The 26,408-nt window shown below is 37.5% G+C and overlaps 1 protein-coding gene across 3 annotated transcripts in view; it reads right to left on the reverse strand.

Moving 5' to 3' along the window:
- Positions 1-26,408, reverse strand: part of TAOK1 (TAO kinase 1) — a 170,630-nt gene that overhangs the window by 34,672 nt on the left and 109,550 nt on the right. For all 3 annotated transcript variants that reach the window (XM_057501085.1, XM_057501087.1, XM_057501086.1), the window contains 3 exons: positions 18,892-19,095; positions 8,699-8,833; positions 3,841-4,077 (listed from right to left, as the gene is read on the reverse strand). In XM_057501085.1, coding sequence (XP_057357068.1) covers positions 3,841-4,077; positions 8,699-8,833; positions 18,892-19,095 — 576 coding nt within the window. The remainder of the gene's footprint in view (positions 1-3,840; positions 4,078-8,698; positions 8,834-18,891; positions 19,096-26,408) is intronic.

Consider the following 26,408-nt stretch of genomic DNA (forward strand, 5'->3'; position numbering starts at 1 on the left):
GGGTGGAAGTATTCCTACTCTCCTACTTTTTGGAAAAATTTAAGGAGGATGGGTATTAGATCTTCACTAAATGTTTGATAAAATTCATCAGTGAAGCCATCTGGTCCAGGGATTTTATTCTTATGTAGTTTTTTGATTACCAATTCAACTTTGCTGCAGGTAATTTGTCTGTTCAGATTTTCTGTTTCATTCTGGGTCAGCCTTGGAAGGTTTTATTTTTCTATAAAGTTGTTCATTTCTTCTGGGTTATCCAGTTTGTTAGCATAAAATTTTCCATAGTATTCTCTAATAATTCTTTGTATTTCTATGGTGTCTGTAGTGATTCTTTCATTTTCATTTCTGATTCTGTTTGTGTGTAGACTATTTTTTTCTTGATAAGTCTGGCTATGGGCTTATCTATTTTGTTTATTTTCTAAAAATACCAGCTCCTGCCTTCATTGATTATACTGTTTTATTCTTCTTGATTTTATTTATTCTTGCTCTAATCTTTATTATGTCCCTCCTTCTACTGACTTTGGGCCTCATTGGTTCTTCTCTTTCTAGTTTCGTTAATTGTGAGTTTAGACTGTTCATTTGGGATTGTTCTTCTTTCCTGAGGTAGGCTCATATTGCAGTATACTTCCCTCTGCATGGCCTTCGCTATGACCCATAGATTTTGCAGTGTTGAATTACTGTTGTCATTTGTCTCCATATATTGGTTGATCTGTTTTTATTTGTCATTGATCCATTGATTATTTAGGGGCATGTTGTTAAGCCTCCATGTGTTTGTGGGATTTTTCACTTTCTTTGAGTAATTTATTTCTAGTTTCATACCTTTGTGGTCTGAGAAGTTGGTTGGTACAATTTCAATATTTTTGAATTTACTGAGGCTCTTTTTTGTGGCCTAGTATACGATCTATTCTTGAAAATGTTCCATGTGCATTTGAGGAGAATGTGTACCCTGCGGCTTTTGGGTGGAGAGTTCTGTAGATATCTGTTAGGTCCATCTGTTCTAATGTGTTGTTCAGTGCCTCTGTCTCCTTACTTATTTTCTGTCTGGTTGATCTGTCCTTTGGAGTGAGTGGTGTGTTTGTTGAAGTCTCCTAAAATGAATGCATTGCATTCTATTAACTCCTTTAATTCTGTTACTGTTTGTTTCACATATATTGGTGCTCCTGTGTTGGGTGCATAGATATTTATAATGGTTATAACCTCTTGTTGGACTGACCTGCTTATAATGTCCTCTTTGTCTCTTGTAACTTTCTTTGTTTTGAAGTCTATTTTCTCTGATACAAGTACTGCAACTCCTGCTTTTTTCTCCCCATTAGATGTATGAAATATCATTTCCCATCTCTTTACTTTCAGTCTGTATATGTGTATTTATTTCTGGGTTTGACGTGAGTCTCCTGTAGGCATCATATAGATGGGTCTTGTTTTTTTATCCATTCAGTGACTCTATGTCTTTTGATTGGTGCATTCAGACCATTTGCATTTAGGGTGACTATTGATAGGCATGTACTTATTGCCATTGCAGGCTTTAGATTCATGGTTATCAAAGGTTCAAGGGTAATTCCCTTACTTATCTAACAGTCTAATCTAACTCACTCAGTATGCTATTATAAATACAACATAAAAGTTCTTTTTTTTCTCTTTTCTTCCTTTTTCTTCCTCCTCCATTCTTTATATATTAGGTATCATATTCTGTACTCTTTGTCTATCCCTTGCTTGACTTTGGGGGTAGTTGATTTGATTTTGCATCTGCTTCATAATTAATTGTTCTACTTTCTTTACTGTGGTTTTATTTCCCCTGGTGACAGCTGTTTAGCCTTAGGAATACTTCCATCCAGAGCAGTCCCTCCAAAATACACTGTAGATGGTTTGTGGGAGGTAAATTCTTCCAGCTTTTGCTTATCTCAAAATTGTTTGAAACCTCGTCCAAATTTAAATGATAATCTTGCTGATTAGAGTATTCTTTGTTCGAGGCCCTTCTGCTTCATTGCATTAAATATATCATGCCACTCCCTTCTGGCCTGTAAGGTTTCAGCTGCGAAGTCTGATGATAGCCTGATTAGTTTTCCTTTGTATATGATCTTTTTTACTTTCTCTGGCTGCTTTTAATAGTCCGTCCTTATCCTTGATCTTTGCCAATTTAATTATTATATGTTTTGGTGTTGTCTTCCTTGGGTCCCTTGTGTTGGGAGATCTGTGTACCTCTATGGCCTGAGAGACTATCTCCTTTAGACTGGGGAAATTTTCAGCAATCACCTCCTCAAAGACACTTTCCCTTTTTCTCTCTCTTCTTCTTCTGGTATCCCTACAACACAAATATTGTTCCGTTTGGATTGGTCACACAGTTCTCTCAGTATTGTTTCATTCCTAGAGATCATTTTTTTCTCTGTGCCTCAGCTTCTTTGTATTCCTCTTCTCTAATTTCTTTTTCATTTATCATCTCCTCCACCATATTTAATCTGCTTTGAAATTCCCCTATTGTATTCCGTAACGAATGGATCTCTGAATTCGCTCGTGAGTTCATGAATTTTTTCTGTACCTCCATGAGCATGTTTATGACTTTTTTTTTGAAATCTCTTTCAGAAAGGTTGATGAGTTCATTTCCACTTAATCCTTTTTCTGGTGTTTTTGGGATTTTGGTTTGAACCAAGTTTCTTTGATGTTTCATATTTGTGTGTGGCACCCTCTAGTACCCAGAAGGTCTACTCTCTGGAGCTGCTTGCCCATGGAGCAATGTCGGGGTCACATAGGAGTGGTGACTGGGGGTTGGGAAGAGCTGTTTCCTGCTCCCCGGCTACTGTGCCTCTCTCCACAGCCAGACCAGTGGGCCAAACACACAGGTGTAACCCTCTATGCTTTGCATTTGTAGCTACTGTAGGCAGGGCTTCCCACTGGCTTGACTGACTCCAGGGCAGGGGCAGCTGGTTTGCAAGCCATTGCCAGTTGGTTGGAAGGTGCAGCAGGCTGCGTATCATGGTGGAAGGACTCAGAGCTGTGTAGCCAGCCAGGGGGATGGAGCATCTGAAGTTCCTGAAAAGTTCCCAACCTGCTGGGCAGAGTGCACCTGAACAATTTTGTCTACCTGTCCTTTTTCCTGAGCAGCAAGCCCTGTGCAATCCTTGCCCCTTTAGTAGCCCTCTCACTGTTAGGAAGTCTCTTAGACTGCCTCCCTTTCTTTTGTCCCAGAGCAGCCAGATGTGGATCCCTGTTTTCCACCAGCAGCTGGAATCTCAGTCTCTCAAAGTATTCCTCTTGTCTAAGCTTTCCAACCCAACTAATCTGCAGAGCATCGTGCAATGTAGGTTCCTGCTCTCAGAGCAGATCTCCAGGGCTGGGTGTTCAGCAGTTGTAAGCCTGCACCCCCTCCCTGCTCTGTTTCTCTTCCTCCTGCCAGTGAACTGGGATGGGGGAAGGGCTTGGGACCCTCTGGATCCCAGCTTTGATATGTTACCCTTTTTGATGTCTGTTCTTTTCTCCAGGTGTAAGCAGGCTGTTGCAGGCTTCTTTCCTATTGATCTTTTAGAGTTAGTTGTATTAACTATATTTTTGCATTATATGTGGTATTGGCAGGAGGCCTCTGTTTCACCTCTCACGTCACCATCTTTAATCTGATCTACCTGACTTAACCACTGTTACACTATAAAACCATCAAGTTATCAGGACATAATCCCATACCTACTGGTTCCCAGACTCAGCACTTGATATTTTATCTATTATATAAATACTTCTCCCTTTCCCCAATCGATTTGCTTGGTTCTGGGGAACAGACACCCTAACATCAAAATGCCATCTTGGTTAATTTTGAAATAGTCACAAGTTAGAATAAATACATTAGTAATAATGATCAGCTACCTCTTTTTCCATAGCAGCCTGATGTTTCTTGATAAGTTTCTCCATTTCTGCCGCAAAGTTGTTACGCTGAGTTTCAAGATCTTTGTCTAATCTGAGACGATGCTCGTCCATCTCAGCCTTTAGCTTATTTTCCAGAGTCATCAGCTGTTTTTGATGTTGCCGCCTCATTCTCTTATAACCAGACATTTGTTCTCTAAGCTCAGAGTCCTGCTCATGTTCTTGCATTTGCCTTGTAACCTACAACAATGGAGAGGAAAGAATGAAGTAAAGCAAAACCTTTTTTTTTTTTCCAAAACCATCTTAGACCTGTCTACTATCAACTAAGTAGGTAATTAGTATAGGAGATCCCAGTCGACAACTTCTAATAAAATTTCACCTGAAGAAGCAGACAAGCTGGTTCTAAAATTTAAATGGGAATGTAAAGGACCTAGAATAGCCAACATTTTGAGAGGGGATAAAAAGTTGGAAGATGTAAACTTCAGTAATCACAACAGTGTGCTATTGGTATAAGGACAAACTGAATAGAGCAAAGGAACACAGTAAAATCTAGAAACGGACCCACATATATTCAGTCAATTGATTTGTTACGAAAAAGTCAAGTTAATTCAAAGAGGAAAGGAAGGTATTTTTAACAACTCCTGCTGTAACAAGTTGTTCTCTGTATTCAAGATAAATAAATGCTTAATCATGCTATATACAGAAATTAATTTGTAAAGAGTCACCTGATCTAAACCTAAAATCCAGAATCATACATCAGAAGAAAACACAGAATATTGTCATGACCTTGGGGTCAGCAAATATTTCTTGGGTAGGACACAAAAAAACACTGACTATAACGAAAAAATGTACAAACTGCATTCTCAGAGGCAAAATTCATAATGTAAGATTAACCATGTAAAGTGAACAATTGAGTAGCATTTTGTATATTCATGATGTTCTGCAACCACTGCCCCTACTATAAAGAAAAAAATGTACAAACTGGATTCTTAAATAGAGACAAAATTCACACAATGTATGATTAATCTTTTAACGAGAGGAATTCAGTAGCCCCTACTATAAAGAAAAAAATGTACAAACTGGATTCTTAAATAGAGACAAAATTCACACAATGTATGATTAATCTTTTAACGAGAGGAATTCAGTAGCCCCTACTATAAAGAAAAAAATGTACAAACTGGATTCTTAAATAGAGACAAAATTCACACAATGTATGATTAATCTTTTAACGAGAGGAATTTAGTATATTCATGATGTTCTGCAATAACTTCCCATATCTAGTTACAAAACACATTTAATACCTCAGAAGAAAACAGAAAACCCTGTATGTTTTAAGCAATTGCTCCCCAATCTCCCCTTCTGGTCATGACCAATCTATTTTCTGTCTATGCATTTATCTATTTTAGATGTTTCATATGCTATGTGACCTGTTGTATCTGGCTTCTTTCACCTAGCATGTTTCCAAGGTTCATCCATATTGTATAGCATGTATCAGTACTACACCCCCCCTTTTTTTTGGTATCATTAATCTACAATTACATGAAGAACATTATGTTTACTAGGCTCCCCCCTTCACTAAGTCCCCCCAACATACCCCTTCACAGTCACTGTCCATCAGCATAGTAAGATGCTATAAAATCACTACTTGTCTTCTGTGTTGCACAGCCCTCCCCGTGCCCCCAAACACACTATCCACGCTAATTGTAACGCCCCCTTTCTTTTTCCCTGCCCTTGTCCCTCCCTTCCCACCCATCCTCCCCAGTCCCTTTCCCTTTGGTAACTATTAGTCCATTCTTGGGTTCTGTGATTCTGCTGCTGTTTTGTTCCTTCAGTTTTTCTTTGTACTTATACTCCACATATGAGTGAATACATTACCTTTTATAGGTGATTAATATTCCACTGTATGCACATACCCTAATTTGTTTATCCATTTATTTGTTGCTGGACCTCTGTGTTGTTTCCACCTTTTGGCTATTGTGAATACTGCTGTTATGAACATTTGTGTATATGCATTTGTTTAAGTACCTGCTTTCAATTGTTTTGGGTATATATCTAGGAGTAGAATTGCTGGGTCATGGGGAAATGCTATGTTTAATTTTTTGAGAAATCATCAACTGTTTTCCACAGCAGCTGACATTTTACATTCCTACCAGCAATATACAGCAGGAGTTCCAGTTTCTCCACATGCTCCCTAATTGTCATTTTCCATCTTTGTTTTTGTTTTTCTCTTTTAATAGCTAGCCATCCTAACGAAACAGCAACAGACTCACAGAGTCCAAGAAGGGACTAGCGGTTACCAAAGGGTAGGGGGTAGGAAGGGTGGGTGGGAAGGGAGGGAGAAGAGGATTAAGGGGTATTACAATTGGCACACATAGTGTAGAAGGGGGAGACGGGAAGGCAGTAATAGCACAGAGAAGACAAGCAGTGACTCTATAGCATCTTACTATGCTGATGGACAGTGACTGCAATGGGGTGTTGGGGGGGACTCAATAACATGGGTGAATGTGGTAACCAATGTTGCTCATGTGAAACCTTCACAAGATTGTATATCAATGATACCTTAAGAACAAAAAAAAAGCACTAGCCATCCTAGTGGCTGTAAGGTGGTACCTCATTGTGATTTTGATTTGTGTTTCCCTAAAGACTTTATATTGAGCATCTTTTCATGTGCTTGTTGGCCATTTGTATATGTTCTTTGGATAAATGTCTATTCAAGTCTTTAACACATTTTTAAAAATTGAGGTATAGTTGATATATTAATTCTAATAGTTTTTTGGTGGAGTCTTTAGGGCTTTCTGTATGTAGAGTCAGGTCATCTCTAAACAATGACAGTTTCACTTCTTCCTTACCAGTGTGGATGCCTTTTATTTCTTTTTATTGCCTGATTAATGTAGCTAGGACATCCAATACTCTGTTGAATAAAAGTGTTGTGAGTAGGCATCTTTGTCTTATTCCTGATTTTAGAGGAAAAGCTTTAAGCTTTTTTTTACGGCCTTTACTCATCTTTAATGGGTTGTTTAAATTGGATTTTAAAACTAAAAAGTTTTAATTTATCACAGTTGGAGAAAAAATATTTTCAGGACATTTCTGAGATATAATACTTGTATCTACACTATATAAAAACTCCTACTAATTAGTATTAAAAAGATGAACACTTGAATAAGAAAATAGACAAAAGACTTAAAAAGATACTTCACTAAAGAGATACATGAATGGACAATAAACACATGAAAAGGTGATTCTGGTGCCATGTTCAGTCATAGGGAATTGCAAAAACAACCATCATGAGGTTCCATTTCATTCCCACCAGAACGGCTAAAATAAAAAAGACTGACAAACCAAATGCTGGAGAAGATGTGAACCAACTGCAACTCTTATACATTGGTAATGGGGATGTGAAACAGTACAACCATTTTGGAAAGCTGTTTGACAGTTTCTTTTGAAATCCAACATACATATGCCCTATGACTCAGCAACTTTACCCTATGTATTTGTCACAGAAATTAAAACATCACATTCACATAACACATGTACAATGTTTATAGCAACCTTATGTATAACAGTCCAAAATAAGAATCAAACAAAATGTTCATCAATAGAAGAACGGATAAAAAAATTGTGGTTATTCACACATAATGGAAAACTATTCACAGTAATAAAAAAGAATGAATTTGATAAGCACAACACATGGATGAATAACAAAAACATTAAGCTGAGCAAAGTAAGTCCAGCACAAAACAGTACAGTCTGTGTGACTGCATTTACAATCACTGAGTTAGACTGAGTTATGGCATATAGTATTTATATCAAATAATATAGCTATGCTTATCTTTGTACATTAATCTATATATTCTCTGAATGTTTTATTTGAAATAAATGTAATTACTGGGCTTAAGAATATGGATCTTAAATTTTCTAAATTCCTAATTTAAGAGTGTCCTTAATTAATCTGATGAAGCCAAAATTTAGGACCAAAGACTTGCTTGTTTAATACATGCCAAATCACATTGGTGTTTTTCCATGAGCTGGTCCCTTTCTAGGTATTACTTAAAATAGTCATGAAATAATTAGGCAATTTTTGCCACTTGCTCTACTCAAAGAGTTATTTACACGTAGCAAAATAGACTTAAGTCATCCCCCACTGACTTAAGTGGGGGATGGCATTCTTGACCCCAAGCCATACAGAGTCATGGGCCATAGAAGGGGATTTATAAAATCTGCTTATAAGGTTGGTAAATCAGATAATGCCTTCTTTTTATATGGTATCATAACATTATTTCTTTCTATTCCTAGTATCTTTTATCATATTTTGCTCCTACTTATATGATTGATCAGGATTGTAAAGTACCCCACTATAACAACATCCTTATAATGGATATCCTTTTTATTGTTATTTGGGAAATTAGAACTGTATTTTAAATATATCAAATTGGATTACCTGCCATATCCCAGATATTCACCCTCATTTTGGTTATACTCAGAATTTCCTTATCATCAATTCTTTTGTATTTTTTCACTCTGCTTGTGCGCAAAAACAACTGCTTATTAAAGGCTAAAACCATTTGTTTTATAAATACTTTCTTTATGGCCCAAATCAAAAGTAATCTGAATTCATATTCAGTACCTTGTAACCCTCTTAGGCATTTAACATATTCTACCACACTAGTTATTTGTTTTGAAGACATAATTAGTTTAATGTCTCTCAGAGTACTTTGTAGGTTTTCTCATAAGAAGCACTTAAATGTTCACTATTTAGCTAAGTAAATACAAAATACAAAAAAATAAGATATAGTTATACTTGATTATACACGTCTAAGTCCAACGTAAAAAAATATATTTCTGATTCAGGGGAGGTACATACCAGTGATGCCGTCCGTATAGTAGCAAAGTGTTCTCGGTTACGGTAGTGTGATTTATGACGAGATACTTGGGGTGGAGACTGTGGATCCGATGCTCTTGTTCTAGGATCTCCCTCTTCTCTGTAATTTTCTTCCTCCTAGTTGAAGAAAGAGATAATACTATATGAGGCAAACAAACACAGTTCATTTGAAATTTTAAGAAAATAAAAGTTTAAAGACAACTTGATCAATAAATCTAACACACAATTTTAAAAAGGAACAACAAAAATTGGGAATGCTGGCATTTTATTATCAATATAATTAGTATACAGAGACATTTTTTCCTCAGTGTTTGAAAATAGCACACAGATTCAGAATAAGTAAATGTATATGGCTAGATTTATATCCTATTCATTATACACAAAATTGAAAAGCTTTACTATAATTTAAAAAGGAAGATGATGAAATATGCAGACAGTTATTTTAAACAGCAATAATAAAATTAAGTATCTTGGGTTTTAGAAGCAATAATGTAGCTTAAAAATATCTTTGCAATACTTTATAATTTATAATACCATAATTTTGTAATTTGTCCAAGTAATTAAAAGAGTTGAACGGGTATCTTTCCATGCTGAAAAATACTTGACAAAATTCAACATCCATTCATGATAAAAAAAACCCAACAAACTGGGTATAATAGAAGGCACGTACCTCAACATAGTAAAGGCCATATATGACAAACCCACAGCCAACATCATACTGAACAGCAAAAAGCTGAAGGCTTTTCCTCTAAGATTGGGAACAAGACAAGGATGCCAACCCTCCCCACTTTTATTCTACATACTACTGGAGGTCCTAGCCATGGCAATTGGATGACACAAAGAAACAAAAGGCATCCAGATTGGTAAGGAAGAAGTCAAACTGTCACTGTTTGCAGATGACATGATACTGTACATAAAAAAAGCCTAGAGAATCCACCCAAAAACTACTAGAATAACTGAATTCAGTAAAGTTGCAGGATACAAAATTAATACACAGAAATCTATTGCATTCCTGTCACTAATGATGAACTAGCAGAAAGAAAAATTCCATTTACAACTGCATCAAAAAGAATAAAATACCTAGGAATAACCCTAATGAAGGAGGTAAAAAACCTACACTTTCTTCAAGAGAGAAATTAAAGAAGACACCAATGAATGAAAATACATCCCATGCTCATGGATAGGAAGGAAGAACTAATATAAAAATGGCCATCCTGCCTAAAGCAATCTACAGATTCAATGCAATGCCTATTGAAATACAAACAGCATTCTTCAATGAACTAGAACAAATAGTTCTAAAATTCATATGGAACCACAAAAGACCCCAAATAGCCAAAGCAATCCTGAGAAGAACAAAACTGGGGGGATTACACTCCATAACTTCAAGCTTTACTACAAACCTACAGTAATCAGAACAATTTGGTACTGGCACAAGAACGGACCTGACTCATAGATCAATGGAACAGAATAGGGAGCCCAGATATAAACCCACACATATATAGCCAATTAATATACGATAAAGGACCCACAGATATATAATGGTGAAATGACAACCTCTTCAACAACTAGTTTTGGCAAAACAGGATAGCAACATGGAAGAGAATGAAACTGCATTACTGTCTAACTCCACACACAAAAGTAAACTCAAAATGGATCAAAGAAATGAAAGTAGGTCATGAAACCATAAAACTGGAGGAAAACATAGGCAAAAATCTCTTGAATATAAACATGAGCAACATTTTCCTGAACACACCTTGTTGGGCAAGGGAAACAAAATAAAAAATGAACAAGTGGGATTATATCAAACTAAAAAGCACTGCTACAGCAAAGGACACCATCAGCAGAACAAAAAGTCATCCTATAGTATGGGAGAATATATTCATACATTACTTACCCGACAGGTTGTTAATATCTAAAATGTATACAGGAATCACATGCCTCAACACCCAAAAAACACCCAAAAATCAAATAACCCAATTAAAAAATGGGTGGAGGATATGAACAGATACTTCTCAAAAGAAGAAATTCAAATGGCCAACAGGTACATGAAAAGATGCTCCACAACACTAATCATCAGGGAAATGCAAATTAAAACCACAGTGAGATATCACACCAGTTAGGCTGGCCAACATCCAACAGACAAGAAACAACAAATACTGGTGAGGATGTGGAGAAAGAGGAACACTCCTATACTGTTGATGGGAATGTAAATTAGTTCAACCACTGTGGAAAGGAATATGGAGTTTCTTTAAAAAACTAGAAACAGAAATACTTTTTGACTCAGGAATTCCACTCATGGGAATTTACCCAAAGAAAACAAGATTCTTGATTCAAAAAAACATATGCACCAATGTTTTTCGCAGCACTACTTACAACAGCTAAGAAATGGAAGCAGCCTAAGTGTCCATCAGTAGATGAATGAATAAGAAAGAGGTGGTACATATACACAATGCAATACTATTCAGCCATAAGAAAGAAACAAATCCTACAATTTGCAACGACATGGATGGAGCTAAAGGATATTATGCTCAGTGAAATAAGCCAGGTGGAGAAAGTCAAGTACTAAATGATTTCACTCATTTGTGGAGTATAACAACAAAGCAAAACTGAAGGAACAAAACAGCAGCAGACTCAGAATTGAAGATGGGACTAGCCATTACCTAAGGGGAGAGACTGGGAGGGAGAAGGGGATTAAGAGGCATTATAATTTGCAATCACAACATAGGCAGGCCATGGGGAACGCAGTATAGCATGGAGAAGACAAGTAGTGACTCTATAGTATCCTACTATGCTGATGGACAATGACTGCAATAAGGTGGGGGGTACTTGATAATATGGGTGAATTCTGAAACCACAAAGTTGCTCGCGAAACTTTCATACGATTGTGTATCATTAGGATTCAAGACAGTGGCATGAGATGTAAGAGAGAGAACTCCTCCCAAAACCACATATAATACGAAAATATAGTTACTACAACTAACCCTAAAAGAGCAACAGGAAAGAAGGCTGCACCAGACTGCATACACCTGGAGAATAGAGCAGAACTCACAAAACAGGGTAACATACCAAAGCCTTGATCTGGTGGTACCCAAGACCTTCCCCCAACCCAGCTCACTGGCAGGAGGAAGAGAAATGGAGTGGAGAGGCAGCAGAACCCTAGGACTGCTGAACACCCAGCACTGGAGATCTGCTCTGGGAGTAGAAACCTACATTTCATGGTGCTCTGGAGATTAGTGGGGTTGGAAAGCTAAGATAGGCGGAATACTTGGAGAGACTGAGATTCCAGCCATTTGTGGAGGACGGGAATTCACATCCAACTGTTCTGGGACAAAGGAAAGGCAGTGGAATGAGAGGCTTCCTAGCAGCGAGACGCCTGCTGAAGGGGCAGCGTTTGCACGGAGCTTGCTGCATGGAAAAAGGGATAGTTAGACATGGTTGACTGGGCGTGCTCTGCCCAGGAGGTTGAGAACTTTCAGGGGCTTCAGGCCCTCCAACTCCCTTGGGCTGCCTACTCAGCTCCAAGGCCCACCACCGTGATATGCAGCCTGCTGCACCTTCCTCCTGGCCTGCTGGCATTGGCTCGCAAACCTGCAGTCCCAGCCCGGGCGTCAAGCCAGCCCGAGGGAGGCCCCGCCTACTACAACTACAGACGCACAGTGCACAGGCTTACAGCTGTGTGCTCCACCCACTGGTTCTGACAGTGGACACAGGCACTAAAGAAGGGAAGCAAGAATCAGCTCTTTCCTCCCTCCAGGCACCAGTGCCACTCCCCTGCAACCCAAGAAATCACTCTGGGGGCTGAGCAGCTTCAGACACTAGAGCTACTGAACACTAGAAGGTGGCATATATAAATGAAATGTCAACAGAACCTGGTTTAAACGAAATTCTCAGCAACACCAGTAAAAGGGCCAAATGAAACTGAACACACCAATCTTCCTGAAAGAGAATTCAAAATTAAAATCATAAACATGCTCATGGAGGTAAAGAAAAAATATTCAAGAACTCAGGGGCGAATTTAGGATGGAGATTCAATCAGAGAGAGGAAAAGGGAAAGAAAGAGTCTTTGAGGAAGTAATTGCTGAAAATTTCCCCAATCTGGAAAAGGAGATCGTTTCTCAGGTCATGGAGGAGCACAGATCTCCCAACACAGAGGACCCAAGGAAGATAACACCAAGACATAATAATTAAAATGGGAAAGATCAAGGATAAGGACAGAGTACTAAAGTAGCCAGAGAGAGAAAAAAGATCACACACAAAAGAAAACCCATCAGGCTATGATCAGACTTCTCAGCAGAAACATTACAGGCCAGAACGGAGTGGCATGATATATTTAATGTAATGAAGCAGGAAGACCTTGAACCAAAAATACCATACCCAGCAAGATTACCATTTACATTTGAAAAACAGATTCAACAATTTTCAGATACACAAAAGCGGAGAGAATTTACCTGCAACAAACCACCTCCACAGTGCATTTTGGAATGCTGGAAGTACTCAAAAGGCTAAACAACTGTCACCAGAGGTAATAAAACCACAGTAAAGAAAGTAGAACAGCTAATTACTAAGCAAATGCAAAATTAAATAAACTATTCCCAAAGTCAATTAAGGGATAGACAAAGAGTACAGAATATGATACCTAATATATAAAGAATGGAGGAGGAAGAAAAAGGAGGAGGAAAAAAGAACACTGAGATTGTGTTTGTAATAGCATATTAAGTGAGTTAAATTAGACACTTAGATAGTAAGGAAGTTAACCTTGAACCTTTGGTAACCACGAATCTAAAGCCTGCAATGGCAATAAGTACGCACCTATCGATAATCACCCTAAATGTAAATGAACTGAATGCACCAATCAAAAGACATAGAGTCACTGAATGGATAAAAAAACAAGACCCATCTATATGCTGCCTACAAGACACTCATTTTAAACCCAAAGACATACATAGACTAAAAGTGAAGGGATGGAAAAAGATATTTCATGCAACTAATAGGGAGAAAAAAGCAGGAGTTGTAGTACTTGTACCAGAGAAAACAGACTTCAAAACAGAGAAAATGACAAAGAAGGACATTAGAAAATGATAAAGGGGTCAGTCAACAAGAGGATATAACTGTTATAAATATCTATGCATCAAATACAGGAGCACTTAAATATGTGAATTAAATACTAACAGAATTAAAGGGGGAAAAAGAATACAATTCAATCATTTTAGGAGGTTTCAACACAACTTTCACTCCAAAGGACAGATCAACCAGACAGAAAATAAGTAAGGAGACAGAGGCACTGAACAACATATTAGAACAGATAGACCTAATGGACATCTACAAACACTCCATACAAAATAAACAGAATATACATTCTTCTCAAGTGCCCATGGAACATTATCAAGAATAGATTATTTACTAGGCCACAAAAGAGAGCATCAGTAAATTAAAAAGTATTGAAATTGTACCAACCACCTTCTCAGACCACAAATGTATGAAACTAGAAATAAATTATTCAAAGAAAATGAAAAATCCCACAAACACATGGAGGCTTAACAACATGCTCCTAAATAATCAATGGATCAATGACCAAATAAAAACAGAGATCAAGCAATATATAGAGACAAATGACAACAATAATTCGACACCATAAAATCTGTGGGACACAGAGACGGCCATGTGAAGAGGGAAGTATATTGCAATAAAGGCGTATCTCAGGAAAGAAGAAAAATCCCATATGAACAGTCTAAACTCACAATTAACAAAACTAGAAAAGAAGAAATGAGGCCCAGTAGAAGGGGGCCATAGAAGGAGTGAGTAGAAGGAGGGACATAATAAAGATTAGAGCATAAATAAATAAAATTGAGAAGAATAAAACAATAGAAAGAATCAATGAAAGTCGGAGCTGATTTGCTGAGAAAATAACAAAACAGATAAAGCCCTAGCCAGACTTACCAGGAAAAAAAAGAGTCTTTACACATAAACAGAATCAGAAATGAGAAAGGAAAAATAACTACCAACACCACAGAAATACAAAGAATTATAAGAGAATACTATGAAAACTTATATCCTAACAAAGTTGATAATCTAGAAGAAATGGACAACTTTCTAGAAAAATACAACCTTCCAGGGCTGACCCAAAAAGAAACAAAAAATCTGAACCACTTATGAGCAATGAAATTGAATTGGTAATCAAAAAACTACCTAAGAACAAAATACCTGGATCTGATAGCTTCACTGCTGAATTATATCATTTAGTGAAGATCTAATACCCACCCTCCTTAAAGTTTTCCAAAAAGTAGAAGAGGAGGGAATACTCCAAAACTCATTCTAAGACCAGCATCACTCTAATATCAAAACCTGGCAAAGACACAACGCAACAAGAAAATTACAGACCAATATCCCTGATGAACATACATGCAAAAATGTTCAATAAAATATTAGCAGATTGAATTCAAAAATACATAAAAAAGATCATCCATTATGATCAAGTAGGATTTATTCCAGGGATGCAAGGATGGTACAACATTCGAAAATGCAACATCATCATCCACCACATCAATAAAAAGGACAAAAATCACATGTTCATTTCCATAGATGCTGAAAAGGCATTAGACAAAATTTAACATACATTCATGATAAAAACTCTCAACAAAATGGGTATATAGAGGGCAAGTACATCAACATAATAAATGCCATTTATGACAAACCCACAGCCAACATCGTATGTAACAGCAAGAAGCTGAAAGCTTTTCCTTTAAGATTGGGAACGAGACAAAGTTGCCAACTGTCCCCACTTACAATCAAAATATTTCTGGAGGTCCTCGCCAAGGCAATCAGATGACACAAAGAAATAAAAGCACTCAAGACTGGCAAGAAAGAAGTTACACTTTCACTGTTTGCAAATGACATGATATTGTAGATAAAAAACTGTAAAGAATGCACTCCAAAACTACTAGAACTAATATCTGAATTCAGCAAATTGCAGGATGAACTAGCAGATAGAGAAATCAGGAAAACAATTTCATTCACAATTGCATCACAAAGAATAAAATACCTAGAAATGATCCTAACCAAGGAAGTGAAAGACGTATACTCTGAAAACTATAACACTCATGAGACAAACTAAAGAAGAGACCAATGAATGCAAACACATCCCATGCTCATGGAAAGGATTAATTAATATTGTCAAAATGGCCATCCTGCCCAAAGCAGTCTACAGAGTCAACGCAATCCATATCAAAATACCTAGAGCAAATAGTTCTGAAGTTCATATGGAGCCACAAAAGACCCCAAATAGTTAAAGTAATCCTGAGAAGGAAAAATAAAGTGGGGGGGATTACACTCCCCAACTTCAAGCTCTACTACAAAGCCACAGTAATCAAGACAATTTGGTACTGGTACAAGAACAAACACATAAACCGATGGAACAGACTAGAGAGCCCAGGTATAAACCCAAGCATACCTGGTCAATGAATATATGATAAAGGAGCCATGGATATGCAATGGGGAAATGACAGCCTCTTCAACAATTGGTGTTGGCAAAACTGGAGAACTACATGCAAGAGAATGAAACTGGATTATTGTTTAACCCTGTACACAAAAGTAAATTCAAAATGGATCAAAGACCTGAATATAAGTCTGAAACCATAAAACTCTTAGAAGAAAACATGGGGAAAAATCTCTTGAATATAAACATGAGCAACTTTTTCCTGAACGCCATCTCCCAGGGCAAGGGAAACAAAATAAAAAATTAATAAATGAGACTACATCATGCTAAAAAGCTTCTGTACAGCAAAGGACACCATCAGCAGAACAAAAAGGCATCCTGCAGTATGGGAGAATATATTTGTAAATGACATATGCGACAAGGGGTTAACATCCAAAATATATAAAGAACTCACATGCCTCAACACCCAAAAATCAAATAATCCTGTTAAAAAATGGGCAGAGGATATGAACAGCACTTCTCCAAAGAAGAAATTCAGATGACCAAGAGGCACATGAAAAGATGTTCTACATCGCTAATTGTCAGGGAAATGCAAATTAAAACCACAATGAGATATCACCTCACACCAGTTAGGATAGCCAACATCCAAAAGACAAACAACAACAAATGTTGGTGAGGATGTGGATGGAGAAAGGGGAATCCTCCTACACTGCTGGTGGGAATGTAAACTAGTCAACCACTATGGAAAGCAGTATGAAGGCTCCTCAAAAAAACTCAAAATAGAAATACCATTTGACCCAGGAATTCCACTTCTAGGAATTTACCCTAAGAAGGTAGGATCCCAGTTTCAAAAAGATATATGCACACCTATGTTTATCGCAGCACTATTTTTAATAGCCAAGAAATGGAAGCAACCTAAGTGTCCATCAGTAGATGAATGGATAAAGAAGATGTGGTACATATTCACAATGGAATATTATTCAGCCACAAGAAGAAAACAAATCCTACCATTTGCAACAACATGGATGGAGCTAGAGGGTATTATGCTCAGTGAAATAAGCCAGGAGGAGAAAGAGAAGTATCAAATGATTTCACTCATTTGTGGAGCATAAGAACAAAGCAAAAACTGAAGGAACAAAACACCTGCAGACTGACAGAACCCAGGAATGAACTAACAGTTACGAAAGGGAAAGGGACTGGAGAGGGTGGGTGGGAAGGGAGGGATAATGGGAATAAGGGGCATTACAATTAGCACACATAACATAGGGGGGTCACAGGGAAGGCAGTGTAGCACAGGGAAGACAAGTAGTAATGCTATAGCATCTTAGTACTCTGATGGACAGTGACTGGAATGGGTATGTGGTGGGGACTTGATACTGGGGGGAAACTAGTAACTACAATGTTGCCCCTGTCATTTTATATTAAAGATACCAAAAAATTTATATGTAAAAGAAAAACATTGTGTATCAATGATAGAAAGAGAGAAAGAGACAAAGAAAGAACTGATATCTCTGCTGATATGTAAGGTGGATAATTAACTGAAGAGAAAGCCAATTATGTTGGCAACCAAATAATTGTGGGAATAACCTTTTTCATGGCTAATTCTACTGCCTAAGAGTATAAAGATTACACATTATATCAACCTGAATAATACAACTACTTAAAAATCATTCCTAGTAACTCTGTATGTGTTGTAAAACATATATAAAATTTGACATTTTAACCATTTTTAATTTATGACTAAGTGGTGTAATAACATTTTCAGTGTTACAGAAACATCATATCACTATTTTGAAAATGTTTCCATCAAACAGAAACTGTATATATTAACAGAAAGTATTTATTTCATCTTTCACTTCCCCTTAGCAACCTCTAATCTACTTTCTAAGAATTTGCCAATTTTAGATACTTCATATATGTGGAATTCTAATAATATTTGTCTTTTTGTATCTGGCTTATATCACTTAGCATGTTTTCAACATTCACTCACATTTTAGAATATATTAGAATGCCATTCCTTTTCACAGTTGAATAATATTCCATCATATGAATATACTATGGTTTGTTTAGCCATTCATGTGTTGATGAACACTTTGATTGTTTCCATTTTTACCTACTGTGCCTAGTAACTTTTTGGTAATATTGAAAGCAGTGAAGTTAAAAAGGAAGCATTCCTATCAATTGTGAAAAGAAGTTACCTGACCTTCAAATGTTTTCAAGAAAACTTAAAATCTTACATATGAAAGTGTACCAAACATCCGTATTTCCTAAACCGAGAAGTTGTAATTTGCTACAATTACACTCAGTTTTATTTTAAAAATGTAAACATTATGGAAAATGCAAAAATGATTTTTGATATTCACCCACCTTACCCTTTTTACACTTCCCAAAGGCAACCATTATCATTAATATCATGTTGTATACTTACTATTTTTAAATACCTTCATTTTCATCTAAGTAACTTCAAATAACACATTATCAGGTATTTATTTATTTATTTATTTATTTATTTATTCTAAGATTTAAAAAATATTCTTTTTGCATTCTCAAAACATGTTTCCTAAATGCAGATATTAAACTGGTAATTAAAAAGCCTTTTGCCATTTTAAAATAAGTTGCCTAAAATTATGTTCCAAACTTCTGAAACATCAAAGGAAAAAAAAACCCAACCTCTTAAACTAACCAGACTAAGAAAATTAGTTACCAAAGTTGAAATTTTTTTCACTGAAATTGAAATACTCACGGGTTTTAAATGGATGACAGAACTATTAGACATGACTGTGTGGTCTCCCTCCATCATGTCTAGCTCACTCTTGTCATCTGAGGCATCTGGAAGACTGTTAACACTACTGCTTTGACTACTGGCACTGATGGACATACTGGGAATAGACTGATTACTTCCAACACTATTCACTGTTCCTGTCCGTCCAACACCGTGATCTTGTTCCTGAGGGAAAAGAGCATTAGATTCAAATATCTTCTCCTGAATTCTTGCATATTAGCATCTAGCACACTGCTTGGCACACACAGTCTTTAGAAAGTTAGTGGTCTATTTTGAGAAATTCCTTGTATTTGCCAAGACCAGGAAGTTTATCAATTGTTAGTTGACAGATTTAAAAAATGACCAACAAGTAAATACCAAAAAGCCCAACCATGTGAAAAAGTTAATCAATTCTGAGTTATTTCCAAAGTGTAGTCTTTTCTGTAAAATTTTTGACATTAGTTCAAAATCCATTTCTATTACACATCTCATGCGGTATACACAGAGACACTGCTCATTTCTCAATGATTCCAATGGTGAAAACAAACCCAAACCTTTTCTATTTTTAATCCTGTTAACATCCCATTTAGTTATTTTTTATTGAAGCCTTTTATATTTTTTTCTTCTTAGAATATAGTCTTTAGCCTAACCTTCTTCCACTAAGTAACTTCATATTAATTCTATTTTATGGGTGTGTAAAATTAAAAATTGTATATATACACCAATATTATAGTCTTACCAAACCAAAACTCTTTAAGATATGTGGAATAATAAATACAGACCCATGGTATATAGAGGATCTTTTCTTACATCCACAGCCTAACAAAGTTGCTGTCATTCTAATGTTTAATGACATTAGAATTTTATTAATTTCGCTTTACTAAAGTATTTCACATACCTAAAATAGCTCAATTTTCTAGTGACTACTGTTAGAACTAAAAAACAAGATAAAAACAACATCAAAAACACCAAAACTGTATGTAAGAAAGTCTTTTATTTTATAGTTCATTAATTATGTAGTGCTATTAAAAAGAAAAGTAACCACTACTCCTGTTTTCAGAATGCAGGGATCTTTCTCACTAGAAAGCAATAAAAAAGAATCAAAGCTTTGGCATTCTGGCATAAACAAAGAAGAAAACAGAAAATACTTAGACTAAAAAAGATAGCTCCACAAATAATAAGCTTTACATTTTCCTTGTGAGGAACTTCTGTAACATTTCTACTGCAAATTTGGAAACATGGCAAAATGGAAAGAACATGGTCTCAAGAGTAATATATGAATCCAAACCCATATGCTTCTACAGTAAGTTAGTTAACCACTCTGAGCCTTACTTAACTCACCTGTAAAATGAGTATTTTAGAACCATGTAGAGGACTGAATCCCTATACACAACTGAAAAGAATCGAGTGTTCTTTTTTTTTTTACTTATTTTAATTAAGGTATGATTGATATGCACTCTTATGAAGGTTTCACATGAAAAACAATGTGGTTACTACATTTACCCATATTACCAAGTCCCCACCCATACCCCAATACAGTCACTGTCCATCAGTGTAGTAAGATGCCACAGGTCCACTATGTGCCTTCTCTGGGCTACACTGTTCTCTGTTTGAAGAATCAAGTGTTCTTAGTAACAGAATAAGAATGCTTGGTAATTTTTTTTCCGCCAGGATAGATTTAGCTAACTCACATGTTTATTTTATTTATTTATTTATTTTTAAAGAAGCAAGAAATTTCCAATTTAATAAACATTTATCAAATATTATATAAAAGCCACTAGGGGAAAGGTTTATACAGTAACCAAAATAAGGAGAATGGTTGGTAATTCTAATGACTTCTGTGTGAGCACCGTCAACTTCCAAAGCCTGTAATTTCAAATACTTCCAAAGGTGTGTCCCATGCTATCAGACAATCAGGCAAAAAAGTGTTCAGTGGCCCAGAATTTTGAGAGGGACTAGATTAAATAAAAATTGAACAGGTTTCTTTAATAAAAGACTTCACAGAGCTTTACTATGCTAATATGCACTACCAAGAGGTTGGTTTAAAGAATGCAAAACCTGGGGAGGGGCGGAAGATGTCGGCGTGAGTAGAGCAGCGGAAATCTCCTCCCAAAACTACATATATCTATGAAAATATAACAAAGACAATCCTTCGTAGAATAAAGACCAGAGGACACAGGACAATATCCAGACCACATCCGCACCTGAGAGAACCCAGCGCCTCGCGAAGGGGGTAAGATACAAGCCCCGGCCCAGCGGGAGCCGAGCACCCATCCCCCCAACTCCCGGCAGGAGAAGAATAGGCAGAGCGGGAGGGAGACAGAGCCCAGGACTGCCGAACACCCAGCCACAGCCATCCGGGCCCAGACACAGTACATGCCCAGGGGGCCCTGGATACTGGGAAAACAGGGCATCAAGAACAGTGAGCGGGCACCGGAGGCCGGGCGCCGGAGGACATAAGAAAAGCGCGTGACCAATTTTTTTTTTCTTTTTTTTTGCTGCTTTGTTTTGGCGAGTGCTTTTTGGAAGCCTTAAAGGGATAGGGACCCCAATACTAGGGAATCAGGGCAGCAAGAACAGTGAGCGGGCACCGGTGGCCTGGCGCAGGAGGACACCAGAAAAGCGAGCGCCAATTTTTTTTTGTTTTCTTTTGTTTTGGCAAGCGCTTTTTATAAGTCTTAAAGGGATAGGGACCCCAATACTAGGGAAACAGGGCAGCAAGACCGGTGAGCAGAGGCCTGAGGCTGGCACCAGAGAATAAAGAAAAACGAGCGGCCACCTTTTTTTTTAATTACAAAGAAAATTTTATTTTTTTTATTTAAAAATTTTTTTCTTTTTTTTTTTTTTGGTGGTCGTTGTTTTGTTTCAGCGGGTGCTTTTAGGAAGTCTTAAAGGGGCAGGGCAGGACACTTAATCCAGAGGTAGGGAATCAGGGGATCTCTGGGCACCCTAACCCCTGGGCTCTAGGGAGCTCGGAAGCCCCTTAAGGAGATAAATAGCCTCCCAGCAGCTCCTGCTCCAACGCAACTCCACCACTTTGGAGTAGCTGCCCAAGCCAGGCCACGCCCATAGCAACAGTGGAGATTAACCCCATAGCAGCCGGGCAGGAAGCAGAAACCCTGTCTGCGCGCAGCTGCGCAGCACAAGCCACTAGAGGTCGCTGTTCTCCCAGGAGAAGAGGGCCACAAACCAACAAGAAGGGAAGTTGTTCCAGCCGTCACTTGTCCCAGCTCTGCAAACTATTCCTATCACCATGAAAAGGCAAAGCTAAAGGCAGACAAAGATCACAGAGACAACACCAGAGAAGGAGACAGACCTAACCAGTCTTCCTGAAAAAGAATTCAAAATAAGAATCATATACATGCTGACAGAGATGCAGAGAAATACGCAAGAGAAATGGGATGAAGTCCAGAGGGAGATCACAGATGCCAGAAAGGAGATCGCAGAAATGAAACAAACTCTGGAAGGGTTTATAAGCAGAATGGATAGGATGCAAGAGGCCATTGATGGAATTGAAATCAGAGAACAGGAACGCATAGAAGCTGACATAGAGAGAGACAAAAGGATCTCCAGGAATGAAAAAATATTAAGAGAACTGTGTGACCAATCCAAAAGGAACAATATCTGTATTATAGGGGTCCCAGAAGAAGAAGAGAGAGGAAAAGAGATGGAAAGTATCTTAGAAGAAATAATTGCTGAAAACTTCCCCAAACTGGGGGAGGAAATAATCGAACAGACCACGGAAATACACAGAACCCCCAACAGAAAGGATCCAAGGAGGACAATGCCAAGACACATAATAATTAAAATGGTAAAGATCAAGGACAAGGAAAGAGTTTTAAAGGCAGCTAGAGAGAAAAAGGTCACCTGTAAAGGAAAACCCATCAGGCTAACATCAGATTTCTCAACAGAAACCCTACAGGCCAGAAGAGAATGGCATGATATATTTAATACAATGAAACAGAAGGGCCTTGAACCAAGGATACTGTATCCAGCACGACTATCATTCAAATATGACGGTGGGATTAAACAATTCCCAGACAAACAAAAGCTGAGGGAATTTGCTTTCCACAAACCACCTCTACAGAACATCTTACAGGGACTGCTCTAGATGGGAGCACTCCTAGAAAGAGCACAGCACAAAACACCCAACATATGAAGAATCGAGGAGGAACACGAAGGGAGAGAAGAAAAGAATCTCCAGACAGTGTATATAACAGCTCAATAAGTGAGCTAAGTTAGGCAGTAAAATACTAAAGAGGCTAACCTTGAACCTTTGGTAATCACGAATTTAAAGCCTGCAATGGCAATAAGTACATATCGTTCAATAGTCACCCTAAATGTTAATGGGCTAAATGCACCAATCAAAACACACAGAGTAATACAATGGATAAAAAAGCAAGAACCATCTATATGCTGCTTACAAGAAACTCACCTCAAACCCAAAGACATGTACAGACTAAAAGTCAAGGGATGGAAAAACATATTTCAAGCAAACAACAACGATAAGAAAGCAGGGGTTGCAGTACTAATATCAGGCAAAATAGACTTCAAAACAAAGAAAGTAACAAGAGATAAAGAAGGACACTACATAATGATAAAGGGCTCAGTCAAACAAGAGGATATAACCATTCTAAATATATATGCACCCAACACAGGAGCACCAGCATATGTGAAACAAATACTAACAGAACTAAAGGGGGATATAGACTGCAATGCATTCATTCTAGGAGACTTCAACACACCACTCATCCCAAAGGATAGATCCACTGGGCAGAAAATAAGTAAGGACACAGAGGCACTGAACAACACACTAGAACAGATGGACCTAATAGACATCTATAGAACTCTACATCCAAAAGCAACAGGATACACATTCTTCTCAAGTGCACATGGAACATTCTCCAGAATAGACCACATACTAGGCCACAAAAAGAGCCTCAGAAAATTCCAAAAGATTGAAATCCTACCAACCAACTTTTCAGACCACAAAGGCATAAAACTAGAAATAAACTGTACAAAGAAAGCAAAGAGGCTCACAAACACATGGAGGCTTAACAACACGCTCCTAAATAATCAATGGATCAATGACCAAATCAAAATGGAGATCCAGCAATATATGGAAACAAATGACAACAAGAACACTAAGCCCCAACTTCTGTGGGACACAGCAAAAGCAGTCTTAAGAGGAAAGTATATAGCAATCCAAGCATATTTAAAAAAGGAAGAGCAATCCCAAATGAATGGTCTAATGTCACAATTATCGAAATTGGAAAAAGAAGAACAGATGAGGCCTAAGGTCAGCAGAAGGAGGGACATAATAAAGATCAGAGAAGAAATAAATAAAATTGAGAAGAATAAAACAATAGCAAAAATCAATGAAACCAAGAGCTGGTTCTTCGAGAAAATAAACAAAATAGATAAGCCTCTAGCCAGACTTATTAAGAAGAAAAGAGAGTCAACACAAATCAACAGTATCAGAAATGAGAAAGGAAAAATCACGACGGATCCCACGGAAATGCAAAGAATTATTGGAGACTACTATGAAAACCTATATGCTAACAAGCTGGGAAACCTAGGAAAAATGGACAACTTCCTAGAAAAATACAACCTTCCAAGACTGACCCAGGAAGAAACAGAAAATCTAAACAGACCAATTACCAGCAACGAAATTGAAGCAGTAATCAAAAAACTACCAAAGAACAAAACCCCCGGGCCAGATGGATTTACCTCGGAATTTTATCAGACATACAGGGAAGACATAATACCCATTCTCCTTAAAGCTTTCCAAAAAATAGAGGAGGAGGGGATACTCCCAAACTCATTCTATGAAGCTAATATCACCCTAATACCAAAACCAGGCAAAGAACCCACCAAAAAAGAAAACTACAGACCAATATCCCTGATGAACGTAGATGCAAAAATACTCAACAAAATATTAGCAAACCGAATTCAAAAATACATCAAAAGGATCATACACCATGGCCAAGTGGGATTCATCCCAGGGATGCAAGGATGGTACAACATTCGAAAGTCCATCAACATCATCCACCACATCAACAAAAAGAAAGACAAAAACCACATGATCATCTCCATAGATGCTGAAAAAGCATTTGACAAAGTTCAACATCCATTCATGTTAAAAACTCTCAGCAAAATGGGAATAGAGGGCAAGTACCTCAACATAATAAAGGCCATCTATGATAAACCCACAGCCAACATTATATTGAACAGCGAGAAGCTGAAAGCATTTCCTCTGAGATCGGGAACGAGACAGGGATGCCCACTCTCCCCACTGTTATTTAACATAGTACTGGAGGTCCTAGCCACGGCAATCAGACAAAATAAAGAAATACAAGGAATCCAGATTGGTAAAGAAGAAGTTAAACTGTCACTATTTGCAGATGACATGATACTGTACATAAAAAACCCTAAAGACTCCACCCCAAAACTACTAGAACTGATATCGGAATACAGCAAAGTTGCAGGATACAAAATCAACACACAGAAATCTGTGGCTTTCCTATACACCAACAATGAACCAACAGAAAGAGAAATCAGGAAAACAACTCCATTCACAATTGCATCAAAAAAAATAAAATACCTAGGAATAAACCTAACCAAAGAAGTGAAAGACTTATACTCTGAAAACTACAAGTCACTCTTAAGAGAAATTAAAGGGGACACTAACAGATGGAAACTCATCCCATGCTCGTGGCTAGGAAGAATTAATATCCTCAAAATGGCCATCCTGCCCAAAGCAATATACAGATTTGATGCAATCCCTATGAAACTACCAGCAACATTCTTCAATGAACTGGAACAAATAATTCAAAAATTCATATGGAAACACCAAAGACCCCGAATAGCCAAAGCAATCCTGAGAAAGAATAATAAAGTAGGGGGGATCTCACTCCCCAACTTCAAGCTCTACTATAAAGCCATAGTAATCAACACAATTTGGTACTGGCACAAGAGCAGAGCCACAGACCAATGGAACAGACTAGAGAATCCAGACATTAACCCAGACATATATGGTCAATTAATATTTGATAAAGGAGCCATGGACATACAATGGCGAAATGACAGTCTCTTCAACAGGTGGTGCTGGCAAAACTGGACAGCTACATGTAGGAGAATGAAACTGGACCATTGTCTAACCCCATATACAAAAGTAAACTCAAAATGGATCAAAGACCTGAATGTAAGCCATGAAACCATTAAACTCTTGGAAGAAAACATAGGCAAAAACCTCTTAGACATAAACATGAGTGACCTCTTCTTGAACATATCTCCCCGGGCAAGGAAAACAACAGCAAAAATGAGTAAGTGGGACTATATTAAGCTGAAAAGCTTCTGTACAGCAAAAGACACCATCAATAGAACAAAAAGGATCCCTACAGTATGGGAGAATATATTTGAAAATGACACATCCGATAAAGGCTTGACGTCCAGAATATATAAAGAGCTCGCACGCCTCAACAAACAAACAAAAAAAT

Source organism: Manis pentadactyla, chromosome 4 (assembly GCF_030020395.1).
Source record: "Manis pentadactyla isolate mManPen7 chromosome 4, mManPen7.hap1, whole genome shotgun sequence".
Taxonomy (NCBI): domain Eukaryota; kingdom Metazoa; phylum Chordata; class Mammalia; order Pholidota; family Manidae; genus Manis; species Manis pentadactyla.